We start from the raw sequence: 22,348 nt of genomic DNA, 5'->3' as shown, positions 1-22,348 counted from the left end.
AAGATGCAATAGATGTTTTTTCAGCTCACGCTGGAAAAACAAACCAGGGGGAGGGCAGTGATAAGATCCAAATGTTGTGAAATACAGGGGTGGATGACTAACAAAACCTCAGTTAATCTAAAGTCTGTGTCAAAGCAGGCAAAGAAATCAAAGCGGCGCGATGATGTGCCACATTTTTGTGATACAGCTCCTAATATGGATCGTGGAGTGTTCAGCGCAAAACAGGTAAATTTAGGAAGAACTAAATGTGATGTTTTAATGCGATGTTGACTCATTTATTATTGTTATATAGAAGATTGACATTATAGATTAAATAAATTACATGTATTAGTATTCCCATATATCTTTCCTAAGACTCAACTTGAGTTCATGTTGTAGATAATACTGAACATGCAGCACTGCAGATTGCATAGTTATCGAAAAATCATTTAATGGGAAATAGATTAATGAATGATGCAGCAAACACTATCTTTCATTTTTGTGTGCAGATTCATCATCTCAGCCCCAAATGTGTTTCATGTGGGTGTTAATGAGAAAGTATTTGTCCAGATGGAAACTTGTAACAGACCTGTTAGTCTCTACCTGGAGGATGAGGTTTCTAATACTATTTTGTCTGAGAAGGGAAATGCTTCATGCAGAGAGAAGACAGAACTAGTTAAGCTCAAGGTATGCAAACTTCACCAGAAAGTAAACAATACAGACATTTCAATTTTATTTATATAGCACCAAATCACAACAACAGTTGCCTCAAGTTGCTTAGACAGAACAGAGTAGCAACTACCCACTTTACCCTAACTTTATAATTTACGTCTTTACAGCTAAACATGGATTCTTTGTTAAGATTGCCTCAATTTCCTTCTTACGTTATGCTCGTGGCAGAGAGCCAATCCTTCACACCCAACAGGAAGTTAACAAGGGTTCTGGTGTCAAAACACAGGGGCTACATCTTCATTCAGACAGCTCAGCCAATTTATAACCCAACAGACAGAGGTAAAAACAAAGTTAAAAAAAATAAATGAAGCAATTCTACAGACTTTACCTAACGGTGAACCTTTAAAAAAAAGACATTTTATATTCCTTTTATGTTATCATTCTTTTAGTGAAGTACAGAATCTTCACTCTTGACCACACGATGAGACCTCATGAGGAACCTGTCCACATATCAGTAATTGTGAGTTATAATTATTAATATTATATATTTTCTTTATAAATATATCTTTGGAAATATAACTTTGAAAGACAGAGACATACAGTTTTCCTGCCTTCTTGTCTTGGTCTGTGTTTTGGTCACTCTATGATAGAATGCTGCTGGAAACAAAATACTGAAAATCATGAAGATTGCAAAGGGAGGAGTACATCAACACTCATTCCCCATACCTGAAATCTCTCGGTAGGTTACAACAAATTTCAAATAAAAGTGAAGATGTCAAGCAACTTTGACGCTTACTGTACTTTGTTGTTCGTAAAGAACGGGTACGTGGAAGATTACTGCACACTATGAGAATGATGAAGCAAATGCTGCCTTCAGAGAGTTCAAAGTTCAGAAATTTAGTAAGTTTACTATAAACTGATTCACACAGTTTATATTGTTCTTAAAATTCACAGAAAGTATATGTTGACTCGGAAAAATTGTTTATTGTTAAAAAACTCTAGTTTTACCAAGCTTTGATGTGAACATCGCAATGGATCAGAGATACATTTTGTTGACTGATGAAGAGCTTCAATTCACCATCTCAGCAATGTAAGTACTTATTTTCTTTCCGTTAAAATAACTCTGCTGATAAGCTTTCTTTACAAATTAATATCAAGAAAAACCTTGAAAATAGTCAGATCCCATATCCTGTCATTAAACATAGGATGTTCAGCGAAATTAGAAACACCTCCCCGTTGTAGCATGTATGAATAAATACAATAAAAACAAATCTAAAAAAACAAAATATGAACATTTTAAAAGTGAGTTCTGTAATATTGCACATTGTCATGTGTGTGTGTGTGTGTGTGTGTGTGTGTTGTATGCTTGTCACAGTTATTGATGTTTGAGTTTGGGTTGTGTGTATGTGGTCAGTATGGAGATCACCTGTGGATAGAAACCATTCCTGAGTCTGTTGGTACTGGTTTGGATTGACCTGTAGCGCCTCCCAGAGGACAGTAGGTCAAACAGGTGAGATGCAGGATAGGTGGAGTCTCTTGTGATTGAGAATAGGGAGCTGCAAGTAATCCCAGTGGAAGGGGTTACATGAAGAGGATGTGGGGCCTGTGGATTCTCTGAGACCCAACAGGATTTTACAACATGCCGTTCTAAAGCAACTTCTATCACAAATAGAAACTGATGAGGTACAACAGTCAGGTCAGGGAGGAGATATCATCCCCGACCTTCAAGACTGAGTACCAAGCCCCAAGAATAACTACTGCGCTGAATGTGCTGAGGGTGACAGCAGCTGACCTGAACGAGGCTCAGCTGGAAATCTGTACCCTGTGTGACCAATTACCCAGACCCAAGACCTCTGCTTGATTGATAATCAGTTAAAATTGTAGATATGATAGTTGTAGGAATGCTTCAAGTGTACATGTTACTATCATATTTCCTTCTTTCTTTCTTTGCTTTTCTTCTTTAGGTACACACATGGTGAAAAGGTTAAAGGAGCTTATCACTGCCAAATTGGAGTTGTAAAAAAACATGGCTCCAGTGATCAGAAAACCACTTTTATCAAGGGTCTAGAGCTGACTGGTTCGGTGAGGATGTAGACAGTCCATTCAAAATTCAAAAATCCTGCTAATTTTAAAATCAGTAACATAATGTAAATCAGCATTGTTGCATTTTTTTAAAGCTTTACTGTTTGTTGCAGGTCAAAGATGGAAATGCAAAGGTTTCTCTTTGGTTAAATGAGACAAATGCAAAACTTCAGAACCAGCTGAGCACAACTGTCTCTAAGATGCAGGAAAATGGAGATCAACTCTATTTGAGAGTGTTTGTTACCAACATACAAAGTAAAGGAGATATTTACATTCATCCGTTTGTAATTATTCAACTGTAGTTTTATTGTTGTTACTTGATCAGTAATGTTCTTTGTAGGTAAGTACACCCTACACATACAATATGTTAGAGTGAAAGATTCGAATATTTTTCATTGTCAATTTATACACGGGATACATACACAGGACATACGAGCCAATCTAAATACTGCTTCTCTTTTACTTTAGTATACTGTAGTTTAGGAATTACAATGTACAATAGTCACAGTAAAGCAAGATATAATTAAATAAATAAAGCATCTTGAAAAACATACAAGGACAGTAGTAGACCAACAGCTGCAGATATGACAGTGTTGAAATCATTCAAACATTGTCCTTTTAGAAGTCAGTCTCACCATGTGGGTAACCCTCTGGAAATGTATTTGAGCAGTTATGTTTTGAGAAAAAAATAGTTGCAGACTCTAGTGTAAACAAGATTTTAGAAACTTTCTACCCTCTAGAAGTTATACTGTTACCACCAGATGTTTCCCGCTGTCTCACCTATATGTCAGCTGGGAGTGGTACAGTCTCTGCATTACCCTAGTTTCACCCATCCATTTTCATTACAACTGCAAAAGCAGTTATAAAAATGGTTAGATGGAATATAATCTCATGAAACTATTAAATTACTGAAACTTAGTGGAAGTAGACTGTCCTACTGTGCAAACACTATATATTACTTTATATGGAAATTTTAATTTAATTGACAGAACTTACACTACAATATGACTGATAATGCAGTTAATATTAATACAACTAAAACCTAAAGAGAAACCCACTGCAATGTGCCAAAGATATGGAGAAATATTAATGCGACCTTTTATTTTTCTTGATAATACTGTGTACATTTTTTGGCCTAGGTGGTGAAATACAAGAGGCAGAAGTTTACCTGCGAATCTTCGCCCACAAATACACGATAGACCTCTCTCGAACTCGATCTCATTTTATTCCTGGATATCCACTGGACATGGTGGTATGTCTGAAACTAACACATGGGAATAGTTACACAAATTACTGTAATGATCTTTAATATAAAACTTTTCTTTGTTTTTCATATAGGTGCTCGTGCGTCTGCCAGATGGCTCTCCAGCAGCTGGTGTGCCAGTAAATATTAATCTACCAACATCTCAGCCTTGGGAAGGCACCACTGATCAAGACGGGGCACTGTTCAATACTTTTAATGTTCATGATAAGGCTGATATTACAGTTGAAGTTAGTATCCCCAACCTTATTCAAAGGTGTTGTTTAACAGATTTGATTCCAGTTTTAACTGTTTGTTCATCTGCCTCCAACAGGTTTCTACAAATGGATTACGAGAGAGAAAAATAATGCGACGTGCTTCCTCTCAACATGACAGCTACCTTTACATGACTTTTACCAGCAGGATCTACTCTGTGAATGAATTCCTTACCATAACATTCAACACCATCAACAGCCCACGCAGTGGATATATACACTACATGGTCAGAAATATCTGACTAAATGCAATATTGTGTATTCTCATAAAGGAGCAGCATTTTGTCTTGATTTTACACGTTTTAATTGTCTTTGTTTCAGGTCTTAAGCCGGGGAATTGTAGTAAACACCGGCTCACTCCCACTTGGTATATCAGCTAAACACCAACTGCAGATAACACATAATATGGTTCCATCGTTCCGTGTGATTGGCTACTATCACAACACTAACGGTCACGTCATAGCTGATTCAGTGTGGGTAGATGTCAGGGATGAATGTGAGCTAAATGTCAAGGTAAGTAAACAGAACAGATAAAAAAGTGCAGCACGAGCAGAGAAAACAAAACTGTTTCAAATGTGTGCGCTTAAATCTGTTCATTCTCATTAATTTGGATCCTTTTTTAGTGTTCGTTAACCTATAACTTCCATAAGTATTTGGACAAGAACATTGCAGGACACTGTAATATGTCCTATGAATATTAGTTTATCTATGTAATTTCCTCTTATTTTTAAGGGGTTAATAAATTGTTCCAATGATCATTTAGATCATCATATAACACCCCCCACTCCAACACACACACACACACACACACACACACACACACACACACACACACACACACACACACACACACACACACACACACACACACACACACAGAGGAAGTGACATTACATACAAATATTTAACTAATGGAAGTGTACAAACATAGCATATATTTAAATAATTTAGATTTACCCCTGTCTACATGTATTTATATTGATAGATTTATTTGATTTTGGTTTTAGAAGTACTATTTGAATTTTCCTTGACTGAACATAAAATAATGAAAATCCTTGTATATCTTAAATGTCTTAATTTAGGTTCAACCCAAAGGTCCATTTGCACCTAAAACACAATCAAAGATAGACTTTGATCTACATGGGAACAGAGCAAAAGTGGCTTTGCTGGCTGTGGATAAGGCCTTCTACGCTCTCAATGCTGACAATAAACTCACACCCAAACAGGTTACAGTCTTACACACTACTTTCATACTTATGGTATTTTTTGTCATTTATAGGTAATCATAGTAGTAAGTCTAAGCTTTTCTTCTCAATTGTCAGGTATTCTCTACTATGAACTCATATGATCTGGGTTGTTCCTATGGTGGAGGACCTGACTCAGCATCAGTTCTGTTAGACGCTGGCTTGGCTGCTGTATCTAACGATCTGTCTGTATGGAGAAAGGGTAAGAGAAAAATTAACATTGAAATGAAAATACTAAATGAAAAGAGTTTGTGTTTTATATTTGGTGTCAAATAAATGGTTGTCTGCTGGAATAGACAGTTATCCAAAATATGGGTTCAAAAAAGTCTTAGGAAGTGCTGATTACACACCACTATTGTGTTATTCTTGTAATATGGGCCCTGTTGACCTTAAAAAGCAACAAGGATTTTTTAAATAGACAAAAGCTGAAAGTTAAAATAAAGCTACTGTTGAGCAAATGTATGAGGTATGCTGACTGTTACTGTTAATTTTATATATATATATATTTATTTTATTTTATTTTTTTTCTGTTGCATTCAGACTTTGGCTGTGCTTCACCATCTGTGCGACAAAGACGCTCAGTGGACCTTGAACAGGAAATGATGACCTTAAGTAAGAGGATTCTGGTATTGAAAATGTTAGTCTTATAACAAAAATACCTCCTGAAAGTGCATCATTTGTCTTTTCTCATTCCCTTTAGAACTGAACTACACAGAGGAAAGCCTGCAAGAGTGTTGTGTTCATGGATTTTCTCGAATCCCAATGGAGCGAACTTGTCAGGAAAGAGCAGATCGGGTCCTTCTAGTGAAAAAAAATCCAACTTGTGCTGAAGTCTTTTTAAGGTGCTGCCTTGAAGCCGAGCGTCTAAGACAAAAAATGATCCAAGAAGAACTCCAAAAAGGATTTGGCAGGAGTGAGATAAAAATGACACTTTAAAGATCAACTTCAGTAGCTTTTAATGGGTTATTAAAGTTTGACTATGAACTTTTGTTTGTTTATCTTTTTGTTTTGTTTTGTTTTCAGGTGCAACCGCTGATGATATCGAAGACTTCTTCTTGGACACGTCTCAATACATTCGAAGATATTTTCCCCCAAGCTTTGAATTTGTAGAATTTGAAGTCACCAACAAAAGAACGTAAGCATTTTTAATGTTAATAAACATATTTCATTTTTTCCATTTCCAGTCAAATACAGTGGTTAGATGCGTAATTACACTATGCAGTAGCTTTGTCTATGTACTCATCTTTATTGGTGTTGCTGGGAATACTGTGAGTGTGATTATTTCACTTAAGCAGCTTATCTTTGAACCCCAGTATAAACTGTGTCATTTGTCTGATTGATTTGATTTAATTTGATTTCTCTTCATCAAAAACTCTTGTAGCTACTCATTGCTCCTTCCTGATTCCATCACCACATGGGAGATTCAGGTTGTCACATTATCTCCATCCACCGGTAATAATAACTCTGTGCTTTATAAACACATCACAGATATTTTTGACAGGAGCTCCTTAACTGCAACTTATTTCTATTCACTCAGGTTTCTGTGTCGTTAAGCCAGAGGAGATCAGAGCCTTTAAGAGGTCATTTGTGTCTCTGAGACTGCCTTCATTTGTGAAAAAATTTGAGCAGCTGTCGGTTTCACCTGTTATCTACAACTATGATGACTCCGAACTGCAGGTAGATTAACCTCAACATCAGCGCTGAGTGTCACTGGAAACAGTAACTACTTTGTGTGGAATAAGTAAAGATTTTTTTGTCTTCTTGGACACCTGCATGTTCACAGGTGGCAGTGCACATGGAACAAACTGAAGGGCTTTGCTCTCCTGGTTCAGCCACCACCTCATCTTACGTTAACATTACTCTTGAACCCCAATCCTCTCACTTTGTCTCCTTCTCTGCTGTGCCCATGGTCGCTGGTCCAATACCCATCAAAATACGTCTCTATGATATGGAGAATAGCTTCGGAATAGATGCAATAGAAAAAACTTTGAATGTGCAGGTGAGTGAAATGCATTAGTTTATCGCTCTATGAAATGTTTTTTATAGTAATTAACAATCCAAACCAAGGCATCTTATGTTATAGATGGAAGGATTTGAAAAGAGAGAAGAAGAAGAAACCATAGTCCTCAACTTAGATGGTGAGTGATTCGGTATTTCTCAGTAAAACCTTCATGTCAGATGTTATCTTTATATCAGCTTACTTTTGTTATGATAGGGAGAAGCTCAAAGACCTTGATCATTGATGGATCCTTACCAGATGACACAGTCCCTGACTCCAGCTCCAATATATTTGTTTCAGTAGAAGGTAGACACTGAGAGACACAGACATACAACTCACAGACGTTCGTAAATAGCTGGACTCTTAACTTTCCAGTGTTCTCATCTAACAGGGAAGGGATTTGGCAGTTCATTTGCACGAAAACTTCTTTCTCCTGAAAAAATTGCTAAGATGATCGTTTTGCCAACTGGATGTTTAGAGCAGACAATGTCAAAACTGGCTCCCACAGTTCTAGCTGTCCGGTACCTTGACTTGAGCAATCAGTGGCTTGAGCTGCCTCCTGGAAGTAGAGATGATGCTCTTAATAAAATTGAGCATGGTAGGTACACACCAGAACAGTTAATTCCTTGTATAACTACATCTTTATTATTTATTGAGGATGTTTGTAATTGTAATTTCTAATATTTTTGGCTTATCTCTTGAATCCATTCTTTGTCTTTAAAAAATACTTTAAAAAAAAGAAAAAAAAAGAAAGGAACTCAATTTCAATTTTATTTATTTATAAAGCACCTCATCTCATGCACCTCACATCTCAAGATGCTTTATATTGTAAGATAGACCCTACAATAATACATACAGAGAAAACATCACGAGGCTGTACTAGTGGCCATTCTCCAAATGTGAATGAGTACTTTTTAGCTGGATTAAGTTTTTCTTCATTATGTTATTGGTTTCTCTGTTGCAACAGCAACATATTTGTAATGTCACCCCCAGCGTAAACAAGACTCAATGAGAGACTACACATCTCCCTATTATAGGTGTTCCTCTCTAAAGTAGGCTTATAAAGTAGAACGAAGTTTACTTTTATAGATACACCATGAGGAAAAAATCCACTACATATACTCTTGTTAGCGCCCCGTATTGTGAAGCAATTGGATGACATTTCCTGCCACAACCCCTGAAACATTTATTAACTGAATAAATTAATTACGTAACAAGACTTATGATGTGACACAAACACAATTACTATTGTGCTGCATTCTTTCACTGGATCAGGTGAAGAACTCTGTCTTTATAAATCAACTATTTTGGTGTAACTGGTTCTCAACCAGTTCTTCTTTTTTCTTTTTTTTTTCAAATGTTCTCTTCTTCAATTTCCATTAAAAATAACAAATAATATATATAATATTGATCTGTGGCACTGAAAATTAGGTTGGGCTGGTCGATTGAATATGTTGTCTGGTGTAACTGAAAAAGCAGTTATGTTGTAAATATTATATACATACATATATATATATATATATATTTAATCAGGCTATACGTGGGTTATGACAAAATGGGGAACCAAAGCTGATGGATCTTATGGCTCATTCTATACAATGCCACACAGCAGTAATTGGTGAGTATTTGTTATTGCCACTATTATTATTACTTCTTCAATTTTTGTTGTTTTTTGGTTGTTACTGTCACAGTGTCACATAAAAACAAATTTTCTTCATTTTTACTCTGTACGACTATTAAACAAACTTTTCCATATGCTCTTTTCACTTGTTTATCTTCTTTTGTCCTCAGGGTGACTGCCCTTGTAGTGAAAATATTTTCATTGGTGGCACAACGCCAAACAGCCGTTTTTGGACTGCAGGGTCGAATTAATAAAGTTGTGCCAGAAATAAATATCAGGAAACCAGTCAAATACCTGCTCAAAATACAGAATACTCAGGATGGGTCGTTCAGTGATCCAAATCCTGTGATACACAGAGGAGTCCTGGTAACTTCTCTCAAAAGTTAAAACATGGTCTGCATGTTGGCCTATATGTAAACCCAGTATCAGATTTTTATAGATAAATCTGAAGTACATACATTTGAATGCACACTACTGTTTCTGTGTGTTTAATGTAGAAAGGCAAAAACCAAGATGCATCCATGACTGCGTTTATGACTATTGCATTGTACCGGTCCCTTGAATTCCTCCAGCTTGAAGTGCGAAATGATGTGGTAAGTTGATATTTGAACCTACTGTCTGTGCTAACTGTTATTAGCAGTGACAGTGGGACAACGTAGTCAATCATCTCAAAAGCTAATTAAAATATCAAGAGTCAAGTTGCACTGAGGATGAATCCTCATAACTCTGATGACTCATCAAATACAAAAATACGCTTAACAGAAGTTTATTTTATGATCAAATTTCAAACACTATTGATCAGAAAAATGAAGAAAGCAGAACGTCATCAAAAGTTGGAATGATAACATTTAATTTAAATAGTAATATCTCCCAGTACAACATGTTTGTATGATTATGATGTTTCTCTTATAAATGGCAATTAATAATTTGCATTGGAACTTTTAATTTTTTTTTCACTTATTCTTTATTCTGCCGCTAGGAAGCAAGTATTTTGAGATCGACATCATATCTCCTATCACACCTAGCGGAGCTTCAGCATCCCTATGCCATTGCCATTACAGCCTATTGCCTCTCAGTGTGCCTGCCAGAAGGAACAGATCATTCACGTACATGGGCAAAACTTAAAGCAGGGGCTGTTAAAAGTAGGTGTATCTGATATTCTTATGTAAGGGCTGTTTCTGCATCACCATAATAATGTTAGTCCGGGATCAAAATTGCAACTAACCAGCCATATTGTTGTGATGTCATTGCTTTGAAATATGGGAAAAAAGAAAAACAAATTCCCTTCATTATGTAGAACTCTTTTCTGGAACAAATGGTAAGCATTTCAAGTGATTTATTTAATAAGTTATATAGTATAATAAATAAATGATCAAGTTAGGTTTGGTGTTAGCCAACTTCAGGCTTGCTCCTCCCCCTTTTGTGAGTGTGGACGCTTCCTCTCTTTGCTCTTTAAATGCTTTGCTTCTTTTCCCAGGAGAAGCTGGGACCCTGTTTACTAGAAGGTTTTCAAATTTCTGTACTTTTAGGTGACAGAAGGAGACATGTGGCCTGGTCAAAACACAGAGAGCGGCACTCTAAAAGATCTTTAAATATAGTAAACATACCTTGTGTGCCACAGACTGCTCCCAAACACTCTAAAACACTTAAGTTGGCTTTATTAAACATTAGATCCTTAGCTGGGAAAACATTTTTAATTAATGATAACTGTTTTTAACTGAAACTTGGTTGGACCAAAGTAACAGTGGAGCTGTTCTCATCGAGACGACCCCTCCTAACTACAGTTTTATCAGTGAGGCCAGGGTGAGCAGGAGAGGGGGGGGGGGGGGGGGGGGGGGGGGGGGGGTTGCTGTCTTATTCAATGAATCATTTCAATGTAAGCAGCTATCACCTGGAAGTTTTCAGTCTTTTGAATATGTGGCTTTACGGCTGAAGGCCCCATCCAAAGTTGTGTTTCTTTTTCTCGGTATGTAACAGAGGCCACACATAATAGAGGACACACTCTTGACCTACTGATCTCCAAGGGTCTGAGCATTTCAAAGGTTACTGTGTCTGATGTGGGCCTGTCTGATCATTACTGTGTTTTCTTTGACAGTAAAATTTCAGCCCACACAAATATATCAACAGCAGTGATCACAAAACGGTGCATAACTGAATACAGTAGTGAGATATTTAACCAGGTCTTCCCATTAACACCTGACCTGTCCAGAGGTTCAGTCAATGAGCTCGTCAATAGCTTCAATGCTAAAATGTTAAATGTAATGGACTCTATTGCTCCCATTAAGGTGAAGATTATCTCTGGAAGGAAAAAGTCTCCCTGGAGAAACTCCACACTGGTGAAAAATGAAAAAAGAGAGTGTAGGAAAGCTGAGCGCAGATGGAGAAAAACAAACCTCCAGGTCCACTATGACATCTATAAAGAGAAACTTCACAATTATAATTCACAACTGAGGAGTGCAAGGAGGTCCTACTTCTCTGACATCATCACTAAAAACAGTCATAATGCTCGGGTCTTATTTTCTACAGTTGACAGGCTAACAAACCCTCCTGTGTCAGTGGCAGCTGAACTTCATTCGACCATGGCCTGCAATGACTTCGCCAAATTCTTCACAGACAAAATCCAAAAGATTAGACAAGCAATTGGTATATCAACAGCAGATTCAGAATATGTACTGTGTCCACCGAAAAACTGTTTAAACACCATAAAACAGTTTCACCCTATTAACAGCAAAGACCTGGAGGACATCTTAGGTCAACTGAACTCCTCCTCTTGCTGTTTAGATGTCCTGCCAACAAGTTTTTTCAAAAAGGTCTCAAAGACTTTGGAGTCAGACCTGTTACAGATCGTCAACTTTTCCTTAATGTCAGGTGTGTTTCCAGAACCACTAAAAACTGTAATTAAACCTATACTGAAAAAGGACAATCTTGACAAGACACAAATGAACAACCACAGGACGATCTCAAATCTCCCATTTTTAAGTAAGATCATTGAAAAAGCAGTTTCAAGTTTTTTATCAAGGATAAAAGATCTGATGTCTCAACAGGACCTGGAAAAACCAGTTCATGTATTCATCTTTAGTAGGCTTGATTACTGTAACAGCATCTTTACAGGTCTACCTAAAAAATCAGTCAGACAACTACAGTTCATTCAGAACTCTGCTGCTCGAGTCCTCACTAAGACCCAAAAAAGTGGACCACATCAGTCCAGCTCTGAGGTCTTTACACTGGCTGCCTGTCCGTCAGAGGATAGACTTTAAAGTTCTGATGCTGGTCTATAAAGCTCTGAATGGTTTAGGACCAAAATACATCAGTGACCTCCTGACCCAGTATGAACCTTCCAGATCCCTCAGGTCATCTGGATCCGGTTTTTTATCAGTTCCCAGAGTCAGAACCAGACACGGAGAAGCTGCATTCAGCTTTAATGCCCCATATATCTGGAACAAACTCCCAGAAAGCCTCAGATCAGCTGAAACACTCGGTTTATTTAAATCCAGGTTGAAGACTCACCTGTTCTCAGCTGCATTTGAATAAAGCACCAAATCCACACTTTTAAGCTTAAATTTCAAAACTTATATTTTAACTACTGATTTTATCTATTGTTCTGATTTTATCTACAGTTTTTTTAATCAATTTTAAATCATGCTTTTTATTTTTTAATGTCTATCTAAAGCACTTTGAATCACCTTGTTGTTGAATTGAGCTATATAAATAAACTTGCCTTGCCTTGCCTTGCTAAGGTAACCCCTGACTCATGCTAAGTAGTCTAGCCAAAAGTAGCCAAAAGTATAGACCAGTGACTAGGCTTGACAGGATTACAACAGGAACTGAGGTGAATGCAAGTGAAAAAGATACACAAAAGATACAATTTACAATTTCAACAATACCAAGTAATAAGCTGTCATAACAAAGCAAACAAACCAAAAAAAAACAAAGTTCTATTAGTCAAGTCAAGATTGCTTTTAATTTCAGTTCTGTTATTGTTTTGTTACCGGTAGAAAAGAATGAAGTTCTTTAACAAGGGTTCAGTTCAGTCTGGGCACCAGCTCGCCATCTCCATCCGGAGAAAATCCAGGAATCAGTTCAAGCTGCTTTTTAGACACCAAAATAAATACAAGATGAGGTATCAGGGCGAACATAGCAAGGCACACAGTCACACGGTCTCTCTAGCTCATGCTCCTATCAACAAGAAGACCCCAATAGTTCAGCATGGACTGTCTGCAGCCTGTCTTGTTTACTTCTCAAAGTGCAAAAGACCTAGCTAATACGTGATGGTGATCCTCCTGCTTGGAAGGCGGGACGAGCATTGCTTCTAAACTAGTATCACCCATCGCGATCTGTGAAGCAGGAAAATAAAATTAGAGAGAGGATTGCACCTCTTTTCAAAACAAGTATTTTTTTCAAGTAAAAGTGTGAAAATGCAATGATACAAATAAAAGGGAGAAAGAAAGAAATTTGAAAAATAAAAGAAATTTTCTCAGCTAGGTTACACTAACTTCTTGGCTAAATGCTTAAACAATGTCAATGGTCAGTTCCAATGTTTACTCTGGAACAAAATTATTATGATTATGTAGGAACAACACCAACACTGAGAACTCGATTGGACTGGACTTACCTTCAATGCACAAAGTCTGGGTGATCGGTGTACAATCCACTGTTGCTATCTGTAATTTAAATTGAATTTCTCGATATTGCTAATAATGGATGATCAACTGAGAAAAGTTGGGATATCTGGAAAGAAGGATCACTTAGCATTATATTGTTTAATAATTACATTACTCTTTGCTGTTATTTGATTTATTTGTTTATGCATCTTTAATTACCAGGGAAAGATGGCTGTTCTTTCTGGCCATCTGATGATAACCAAAAGGTGGATGCTATCACAGTAGAGACAACAGCCTATGCTCTCCTAACTGCAGTTCAGCTTGGGCATGTGAAAGAGGCTGATGAAATAGCCTGCTGGTTAAACTCCCAAGAAAACTATTATGGAGGCTTCAAGTCAACACAGGTGATTAGGCTAGAGCCAAAGAGTACATCTTTGAATGGAGCTCCTGTTTCCCTTTTTGTCTGACATCATATATTCACCATCAGAGTAGAGATATTAAATATTATATTAATAAGTTCTTACCATTCCCAGGATACCCTCGTGGCCCTGGAAGCCCTCGCGGAGTATGAGCTAAAGAAATCTGCCAGTTCTGAAACAAGAATGAAAGCAGAGTTCACATCCCCAACAAGGAATGAAATTGTAACACTTCAACTGGAAAATAAGAAGGAAAGAGTGGAAACTGACTTGAAGGTATCATAAAACATTGCACTCAGACATATCTATATAAGATTAAATCCCATTCTGAATTTTTTTCTAAATACATTTTTTTGTGTCTGTTGTTCTAGAAATTTACAGGGAACAAAATCACTGCAAATCTGACTGGAAAAGGAGAAATTAAGTTTAAAGTATGTTGGATTCACTTCTTTGTTTTTATATTATGAATCAGATCTATAATTGACTCTAAATGTCCCTTGTAGATTGTTAAGGCTTACCATTTATTGGAACCCAAGGATGAATGTGACCAGGTGTCTATCAGTGTCAGAGTGGAGGGGAAAGTGAAGTACACTGGTGAGATTTGTAAATGCTAACAAATCACAACTACTGATAAAAGGCACACACTTACATTAATCTTTGTCTATCTAGCTCCGATATTAGAAAATTATGAATACTATGACTACGATGATGCAAAACAAGACCAGGAAGACCTGGGACGAACAGCCATTGAGGGGTCTGATGCTCACACCCGATACAGGAGAACTGTTGATAACAACTTAAGTACAAAAGAGGCTGTTACCTACACTGTCTGTGTCAGGTTAGTTAAAAAAATCCACATCACATTTATTATTTATTAATATACACAAAAGAAAGAACTCTGCAATAAAAAGTCCACAACTCCTGAGCCATCTCAGAACATCTCTTTTCCTTTCCGTGGCCATAGGCAGAAGAGCAATCTTACAGGAATGGCCATTGCTGACATCACATTACTGAGTGGATTTAAGGCTGAAACTAAAACTTTGGAGAGGGTTAGTGGGTGTCTTTTCTTACTCTTCATCACTGTGTCCCTTGCTTGCTCAGCAGGAGCAAGGGAGGACCACATCTGTTTTAGTCACCTGTGGTCCTGGGTGTCACATCTGGATGCTGATATCAAAGGAAATAAAGGGCACATAATAAAACAAGCCATTATTATTAGGGCACAAATCAGTCCTGCAGTCAATGAATACTTAAAGTCCAATAATTATAAACAGCAAAAGTTCAGACAAATAATGTCATATTTTGGAGGAGTGAGGGCCCAGAAGCAGACTCTACAGGTAAACAGATGTAAGCAAAAAGTTAACCTTTTTGGTTGATAGCAAACTCCAAATAAACTAAAACTAGCATAGAACATGTAGTGAACACAACAGTAAAACACAAACAACAGTAAAACACTTTAAGTACACTCAGACACAAAAGGGCAATTAGGGAGGAGTGGAAACATGAGTGTACCACAGCTAATAAGCAACAAGAAAACTTGGAAAGTAAACCTAAATACAAAGCAGGAGAGACAAAGGACTATCAAACTAAAGCAGGAAGTAAAAACTGTAGCTCAGTAGAGAATGCAAAGACATGCATGAACTTAACAAAAGTTCAAATAGAGGGTGACTGGGGTGTGACCTATAACAAGCTATGATCATCATGCCATCATGTTCACATGAAAGAGGTATCATGTGTTTGCGTCATGTGATATGTTTCTTGTGTCATTTTTTTATCAGTACAACTTGCACTTTAGGAACAAATGGTAACACCTGGATATGTTTAATATTCTGTGCTTCTGTGAATCAAGGTGTTTAAATCATTTTGTCTGGCATGTAGTAACGTTTTAGCCTTTTTAGCTGCATTTGGACACAGGCAGTATAAACACAGATTTCAAAACTCCAAATACACTTATTTTTAAACTGACAATCAACAAGAACAAAGCTTCTTTAGGCCTATAGCCATAAAATTGCTTTGAAATATCTTACAGCTAGCAGAAAAAAGAAGCAAGGAATGAAGTTCCATTCTGTAAGAATCAAGGTTTCTCATTGATGCTTGTTAGAGAAGGAGAAAAGCTTCATATGATCAAACAAAAGACCATATATTAGCTGTGTCCCAATTCCTAGGCCGATTACGTCACAGCCAGGCGACGAAGGCCATCCCAATTCGAAGGATGCACCAAATGGGGCAGACAAATGCGTCCTTCATTTTCCCTGATTTGAAAGATTGGTTGGGTGTATCCTTTGTGGCCCAAACTATCCCAGAATTCATAGCGCGCCCAACCAATTCCAGTTTCTAACAATGGCGGCAGCTACTTAGTTTTAATATTACTCTTTCTGGTTCACAAACTAAACCTTTAAGATATTTTCAGGCGAGAATGTAGCTGTGTAAACTTCAAATATCTGCTCGATTAATCAAGACATCACATATTTGCAAAAGTCTGTTGCCCCACTGGGAGGTCGAGGCTCACTAGAACCGGTGAGAACACTGGACTCCCGGCACATTATTTTCAGCTGGGGAAGGAAAAAGGAAGGGAAATAACTAAATGGAAAGATAACACACATGGACATGAATAGATAAAATACAAAGGAATAAAAGGAAATCAAAGGTAAACTTCAGAAACTTCCTTTTTGCTATAACGTAGAATCAATTAATTCTTGTCTTCTCCAGCTAATGGAGCCATCTGAGCAATACATTTCCCATTTTGAGGAGTCTTTTGGAAAAGTTCTGCTCTACTTCAATGAGGTACTGCTGAATTCAAATTATATACAATAATTGTACTTGGCCAACACTGAAACATTTTTTTAATCTCTCTAGCTTTTTAAATCTGAGGAATGTATTAGTTTTGAAGCTACACAGCAGGTACCGGTTGGTCTTCTACAGCCTGCTCCAGTCTCGTTCTATGATTATTATGAACCAAGTAAGATTTTCATTTCAGAAATTTCTGTATGTATTTGTTAGGAAAGAAGGGATTTTATCATCAGGACTATTTGTGTTTTTCCTGCAGATCGAAAGTGTACTGTGTTCTATTCTGCACCGCAAAGAAGCAAGATGGTCTCCACATTGTGTTCGGAGGACGTGTGCCAATGCGCAGAAAGTAGGAAAATACTTTTACTGTTCAATCTTTATTAGGGCCTCTGTCTAAACTGAAACATCTAAATCTGGAAAACACTGAAACAGTCAAATTAATGTAACTATCTCAGCTGAAACAATCTTTATTTTATTATCAGTGCTGTTTGTAAAGCATAACTCAAAATTAGATGAAATTTTCTTTAAACTGCTTTTGCCACAGACCACTAGCCCATATTTGTGATTGGGCTGCACAGACTCTGTTGAAACTCCTTTTTCATTTAATGTAAGAAAGAAATTTTTCACAGGGCTCATTAAGGGTGCACCTAAATACACCCACATCGGATGAGCGAGACATAAATAAAGCCATAGTGGCTCGGATGTCTCCAGGATTAACAAGGTGTGCGTCAGGTGTTGAGGTACCAGGGTATACTGATGAGAATTAGGCTACTAGGACAAAGCATAAGTTGATAAGGGATGATAATAGAGAACTGCTGTAACGCTACTATACATGTAACCCTAGTGAAAGAGGATGTGGGACCGATGAATTCTTCATCTAGACTAACATTCAAAACACTGGTAGCTCAGTGTTCCAACATTTTCAAGAAGCAACTGCTATTGCAACTAGAGATTGATGAGATACAACACAAATGCTATAGCAAGGGAGAATCAGGATATCAGGTTAGGAGGGAGATATCATCATCCCCACACACTGAGATCAGGTATCAAGAAAAAACAGGTACATTAAAAGCCAGAGCAACTGACCTGAAAGAGAAGATCCCGGCTAAGCTGGACCCTCCATGAATGAATACCAAAACTCTGAACATCTACCATAAGATTTAATCCAGAGTTACAGAGTATCCCTACTGCGACCATCACTGAAATCAACCAGGTGATCTATATCACAGCAACAGTTATCCTTCAGATACTTGGCTACAAGATGAAGGGCCACAAGGAGCAGTACCCTGTATGGATAAGGAGATTAGAGGTCAAGATAAAGGTCAGTTAGCCAACTGCAGAACAGCGTTAACTGACAAAGGGTCTAAGAAGTAATCCGAGGCCTGCCAAAAAAAGGATCCCAGCCTTGGCTCACCCCTTGATGAGGTAGAATACAGAGATAGAAGGCAGGAGAATAAACCAGCTATACTCCACTGAACCATTCAAGGAGTACTCTAGGTGGCAGGGGAACAATATGAGAACAGCCCCACTCAGCCTGGAAATGAAGGAAAACTAGAAAAACATATGGGAGAAGGATGCAACACATAACAACGATGCTTAGTGGTTAGTGGGTCTAAAAGCAGCCCGCAGCCACCTCTCTGAACAGGATTATCATAACCAAAGTGTCTGTACTGGAACATTTGTGCTGAGTAAGACCTGAGGTCAAAATGTGATAACCAAGCTAAGATCCTATCAGACTAACAAACTGGTGATGGCTAAGCAGCCAGACAAAGTAGTAGTGGAGAAGCAGAGGAAGATGGCTGCAGCAATAGATCTAGCTATACCAAGTGATAGCTACATCAGGCAGGAAGAGCACGAGAAGCTTGAGAAATGCCAACCTGAAGGCCACATGAAGTTTGTAGGTACTGACTCTGCAGAAATCTGGCGACCTCTGTGCGCTCGTGCCTCAAAATCTGCCAACCCCACACTGTGATTTGACTGCCCTACCACTTTGTGGCTGAATTGCTGTTGTTTCCCATCGCTTCCACTTAATTATAATACCAACACTTGACTCTGGAATATTTAGCTGCAAGGGCAGGTGCATCCTATCATGGTACCACGCTGGAATTCACTGAGCTCCTGAGAGCGAACCATTTGTTCACAAATGTTTGCAGAAGCATGCTTAGGTACTTGATTTTAGATACCTGTGACCATGGAAGAACACCTGAATTTAATGATTTGGATGGGTAAATGAATACTTACTATACTGGTAATATAGTATATGCAGTAATATATATCGACCGTCCGTGAATGTTACTGTAGTCTATGAATGAGAAATATTGATTTAAACCCAAAATGCATCATATGACTGTAAAATCACCCTGCTGTGTAATCGATTATCATGCAAACAATGAATGAATGACATCTACCAATGAATATTAGATAGTGTTTGAAAGCAATTAGCTTAATATGCACACATTCTGACAAGTATTTGTGAATAAAAGCATTCCAGTGCCTTATTAGGTTGATGTATAATTGAAAACTCACTCATGTTCATTCATGTTTTTATAGGACCTTGTCATAAACTACAAGATACATTCAATCGAAGAAGAAGAATTAGGAAGATTAACCGTGTCCAACATGCTTGCTTCTTCCCTATCGTAGATTATGGTGTGTATTCTAAACAAAACATTTATTTGCATCAAATAATAACTGCTTGCTATCATGATTTTTAAATATTAATCATATTAAGCCTTTTTTTTTTTGTTTTCCAGCATACATTGTTGAGGTCACCAGCATTTCTGTGAAGAGTAACTTTGAGCTGTACACTACTTCTGTAATTGACGTTCTCAGATCAAGTAAGTGAACTAACTACAAGCCTTATAAGATGCTGTAAAACTGACTCTTATATCGTATGTTTCATTATGTTTATTAAAAAGCTTTCTTTAAATATTATGATTATAATGAATATAATTTATTGAGTCTAATCCTTCTGCTAGATAACGATGCGTCAGTGAGTGAGAACTCAGTCCGAGTGTTTGCTAAGAGGGTTCACTGCAAAGGAAAATTACACTTGGAAAAACAGTATCTCATCATGGGCAAAGATGGCACGACAAAAGATTCAAGTGGAATGTGAGTATGTCAGTGATATTAAGGAAAGTGTGTTTTCATAAAATGATTCTCTGGTCAACCATTTTTTCTTTTTATAGGATGCAGTATCTGCTGGAATCAAACACGTGGGTTGAAAAGAAACCTTCAGTAGAATGTAGTAAAAGTGTCAATAAATATGTTTGCAAGGAGTTTGATGAGTTTGTAGATGAGTACAAGGTGGATGGCTGCAGACAGTGAAGCAACCTGCTCTCATTTTCATTTTCATGCAAGTCAGTTAAATGAATTTCCCATCAGATACACAGTTAGCATGGATGTTAAGAGTTTCTGTTGTTGCTTTTACTTTTTGGCTTATTCTACTGCCACATCACATAGTTGCACATGTATGTTCTGCATGTATCTAGTGATTTGGCTTTTCCTTTGCTCCTTCTAAACTGCTTTAATAAAATATCCTGCATTCAAAAAGTCTAAATTCTGGACATTCCCTTTTTAACCTTTTGTGAAACAGCAAAGGTAAAAACCTATGTTTTATCACAGGTTACTCTACCATTAAAAATGAACAGATTCTTGAGGTCTATTAAAGGCCACTAATTTTCATTAGTTAGTTACCAAGCGCACAGATTTAGAGGAGAGCTGCTGCTACACTGACAAGCACGCAATCAGAGGGAGCAGGATCAACATCAGGAGGGCAGTTAGAGCTGGGCGAGTATCCTTCCTGCCTCCATCTGACCTCAGTCTGCCTACTGGGTGATAATCATAGCATTAGAGATTAAGACTTTTTAAACAGAGACCCTATTAACTATTAGCAAAATCACATACAGATAAACTCTGTTTTAGCACCCTGTAACACTTTTAACATAAAAGGCTGGATGTTAAGTCCTTTTACCTTCTCTCAGATGTAAAGAGAGGTAATGCCATCTTTCTCAACACTAGCTACCCATGAATCAAAATGGTATAAGCTTATGACTCAGTCACGTTGTGATTTAACCTGTAACCTTTAACCATTTATTTATATGCAAAACAATGTTCTGTGTTTCATTTAAATCGTCTAATATTGAGCAAATGACATTGCATGTGTATTACAGTACTAGTCCAAAGGAGCAGTAATACACACACAAAGTAGCAAGAAACAGAAGCAACTGGAAAAAAGATTTATATTTATAGTTTAAAACAATCTAATTACCATAATGATGTTTAATTTTGAATATCATGAAGTGCCTTGCTATATTTATTTACCTTATTATTCAATTCACTAATTAATACACACATAAGGACCATGTGTCACGATCTGAGGAGACAGACCATGCGGTGGTGCATGTGGTGGACCCAGGTGCGAACACAAGAGAGTAGACCGGAGTAACTTATGAGTCTTCTCTATGAAGACTCAGAAAACCATGACAAAGACTGGTCGTGAGGACACGACACAGACTGAATAAAACACAGAGACTAAATACACATAAGGGATGATCAAGGGAAGTGGAAACACATGAGGGGGAACAGCTGATACACATGAACCTAATGACAGGACAGGAAAAGTGAAACTACATACACTGACATTAGACACAGACTTTCAAAGTAAAACAGGAAACATGGAGATTAGACGTGATCTGAACTGAACATAACCACACAGACATGACGCATGACAGGTAGACACACGAACCAGGGAGACTGCGTACAGGAGGAGATGACATAAACACTAAGAAACAAAGGACTAAACAGCAACCTCAAAATAAACTAGATGAACTAAACTAGGGCACAAATGAATACAAAAGATACATAAAACTCAAACACTGGGTTGCTCGACCCAGGACCATGACACCATGTCCAGCAAGTGTGGAATAAACAGCTTTTCTAACTATTACAAAGAGATGACAAATACTCTATGACTGCTAAAGAAAAAGAGAACAATTAATCTGTATTCGTCAAATAATTTGTCAGCCATTTAGTTTCAAAGGTAGCTAGGAGGGGGGGGGGGGATGAAAACAGAAAAAACAAACATGATTTCTTGTAAACCACATGACTTAAGGGAAATCTGGCTTCAACTGACCAATGAGGAGATGGTTACACATTGTGAAACAGGAACACTTTCCAGGCTGCAAGCCAAGTAGCAATGTAAAACGGATTTTAATAAAACCAAACAGCTTGTTGTCAGAAATGTTGGTCTGGTGGTCTATTGAAACCTAATGTGCAAAGTTAAAAAAATATATAGATTTAATAATTTTAATAATTGACAAAAAAAAACACATTGTGTGTTAAACAACAGCATGCATCGAGCAACATGCTATATCTAGCAGTATTAAACTGTTATCATATTATGCCTTGAGTGTTTATGCATGCATTTTTTAAAG

The 22,348-nt window shown here is 37.4% G+C and overlaps 1 protein-coding gene across 1 annotated transcript; it reads left to right on the top strand.

The window, feature by feature from the left end:
- The first annotated feature begins 109 nt into the window (after window positions 1-109).
- Window positions 110-20,452, top strand: LOC146658943 (complement C4-B-like). Its single transcript, XM_085422699.1, has 41 exons — window positions 110-225; window positions 489-666; window positions 819-990; window positions 1,101-1,171; window positions 1,302-1,390; window positions 1,469-1,551; window positions 1,654-1,741; window positions 2,616-2,733; window positions 2,847-2,988; window positions 3,873-3,985; window positions 4,072-4,224; window positions 4,308-4,475; window positions 4,570-4,761; window positions 5,331-5,474; window positions 5,571-5,694; window positions 6,033-6,104; window positions 6,193-6,405; window positions 6,516-6,627; window positions 6,874-6,944; window positions 7,030-7,169; window positions 7,276-7,491; window positions 7,576-7,630; window positions 7,708-7,797; window positions 7,883-8,089; window positions 9,025-9,109; window positions 9,283-9,478; window positions 9,610-9,705; window positions 10,092-10,254; window positions 13,936-14,117; window positions 14,247-14,405; window positions 14,501-14,560; window positions 14,633-14,723; window positions 14,799-14,967; window positions 15,094-15,178; window positions 16,836-16,910; window positions 16,983-17,085; window positions 17,173-17,262; window positions 19,464-19,562; window positions 19,667-19,750; window positions 19,892-20,024; window positions 20,102-20,452. Exons 1-41 carry the CDS (start codon window positions 161-163, stop codon window positions 20,238-20,240), a joined length of 5,085 nt encoding a protein of 1,694 aa, XP_085278825.1. The 5' UTR covers window positions 110-160; the 3' UTR covers window positions 20,241-20,452.
- The last annotated feature ends 1,896 nt before the right edge of the window (window positions 20,453-22,348 follow it).

Source organism: Rhamphochromis longiceps, linkage group LG11, assembly GCF_057381845.1.
Source record: "Rhamphochromis longiceps isolate RC_006_pf linkage group LG11, R_longiceps_female_GT1.1, whole genome shotgun sequence".
Classification (NCBI taxonomy): domain Eukaryota; kingdom Metazoa; phylum Chordata; class Actinopteri; order Cichliformes; family Cichlidae; genus Rhamphochromis; species Rhamphochromis longiceps.
The sequence above is the reverse complement of the archived record's forward strand: the minus strand, read 5'-3'. Positions and strand labels throughout refer to the sequence as shown.

What these genes read in the sequence shown, in the direction of transcription:
- LOC146658943 (XM_085422699.1), top strand. Translation starts at nt 161, where the DNA reads ATGATGTGCCACATTTTTGTGATACAGCTCCTAATATGGATCGTGGAG. An exon ending in AAAAAACTTTGAATGTGCAG is followed by an intron (nt 7,492 to 7,575) that starts GTGAGTGAAATG and finishes CTTATGTTATAG; the next exon opens with ATGGAAGGATTTGAAAAGAG. An exon ending in CATAGTCCTCAACTTAGATG is followed by an intron (nt 7,631 to 7,707) that starts GTGAGTGATTCG and finishes TTGTTATGATAG; the next exon opens with GGAGAAGCTCAAAGACCTTG.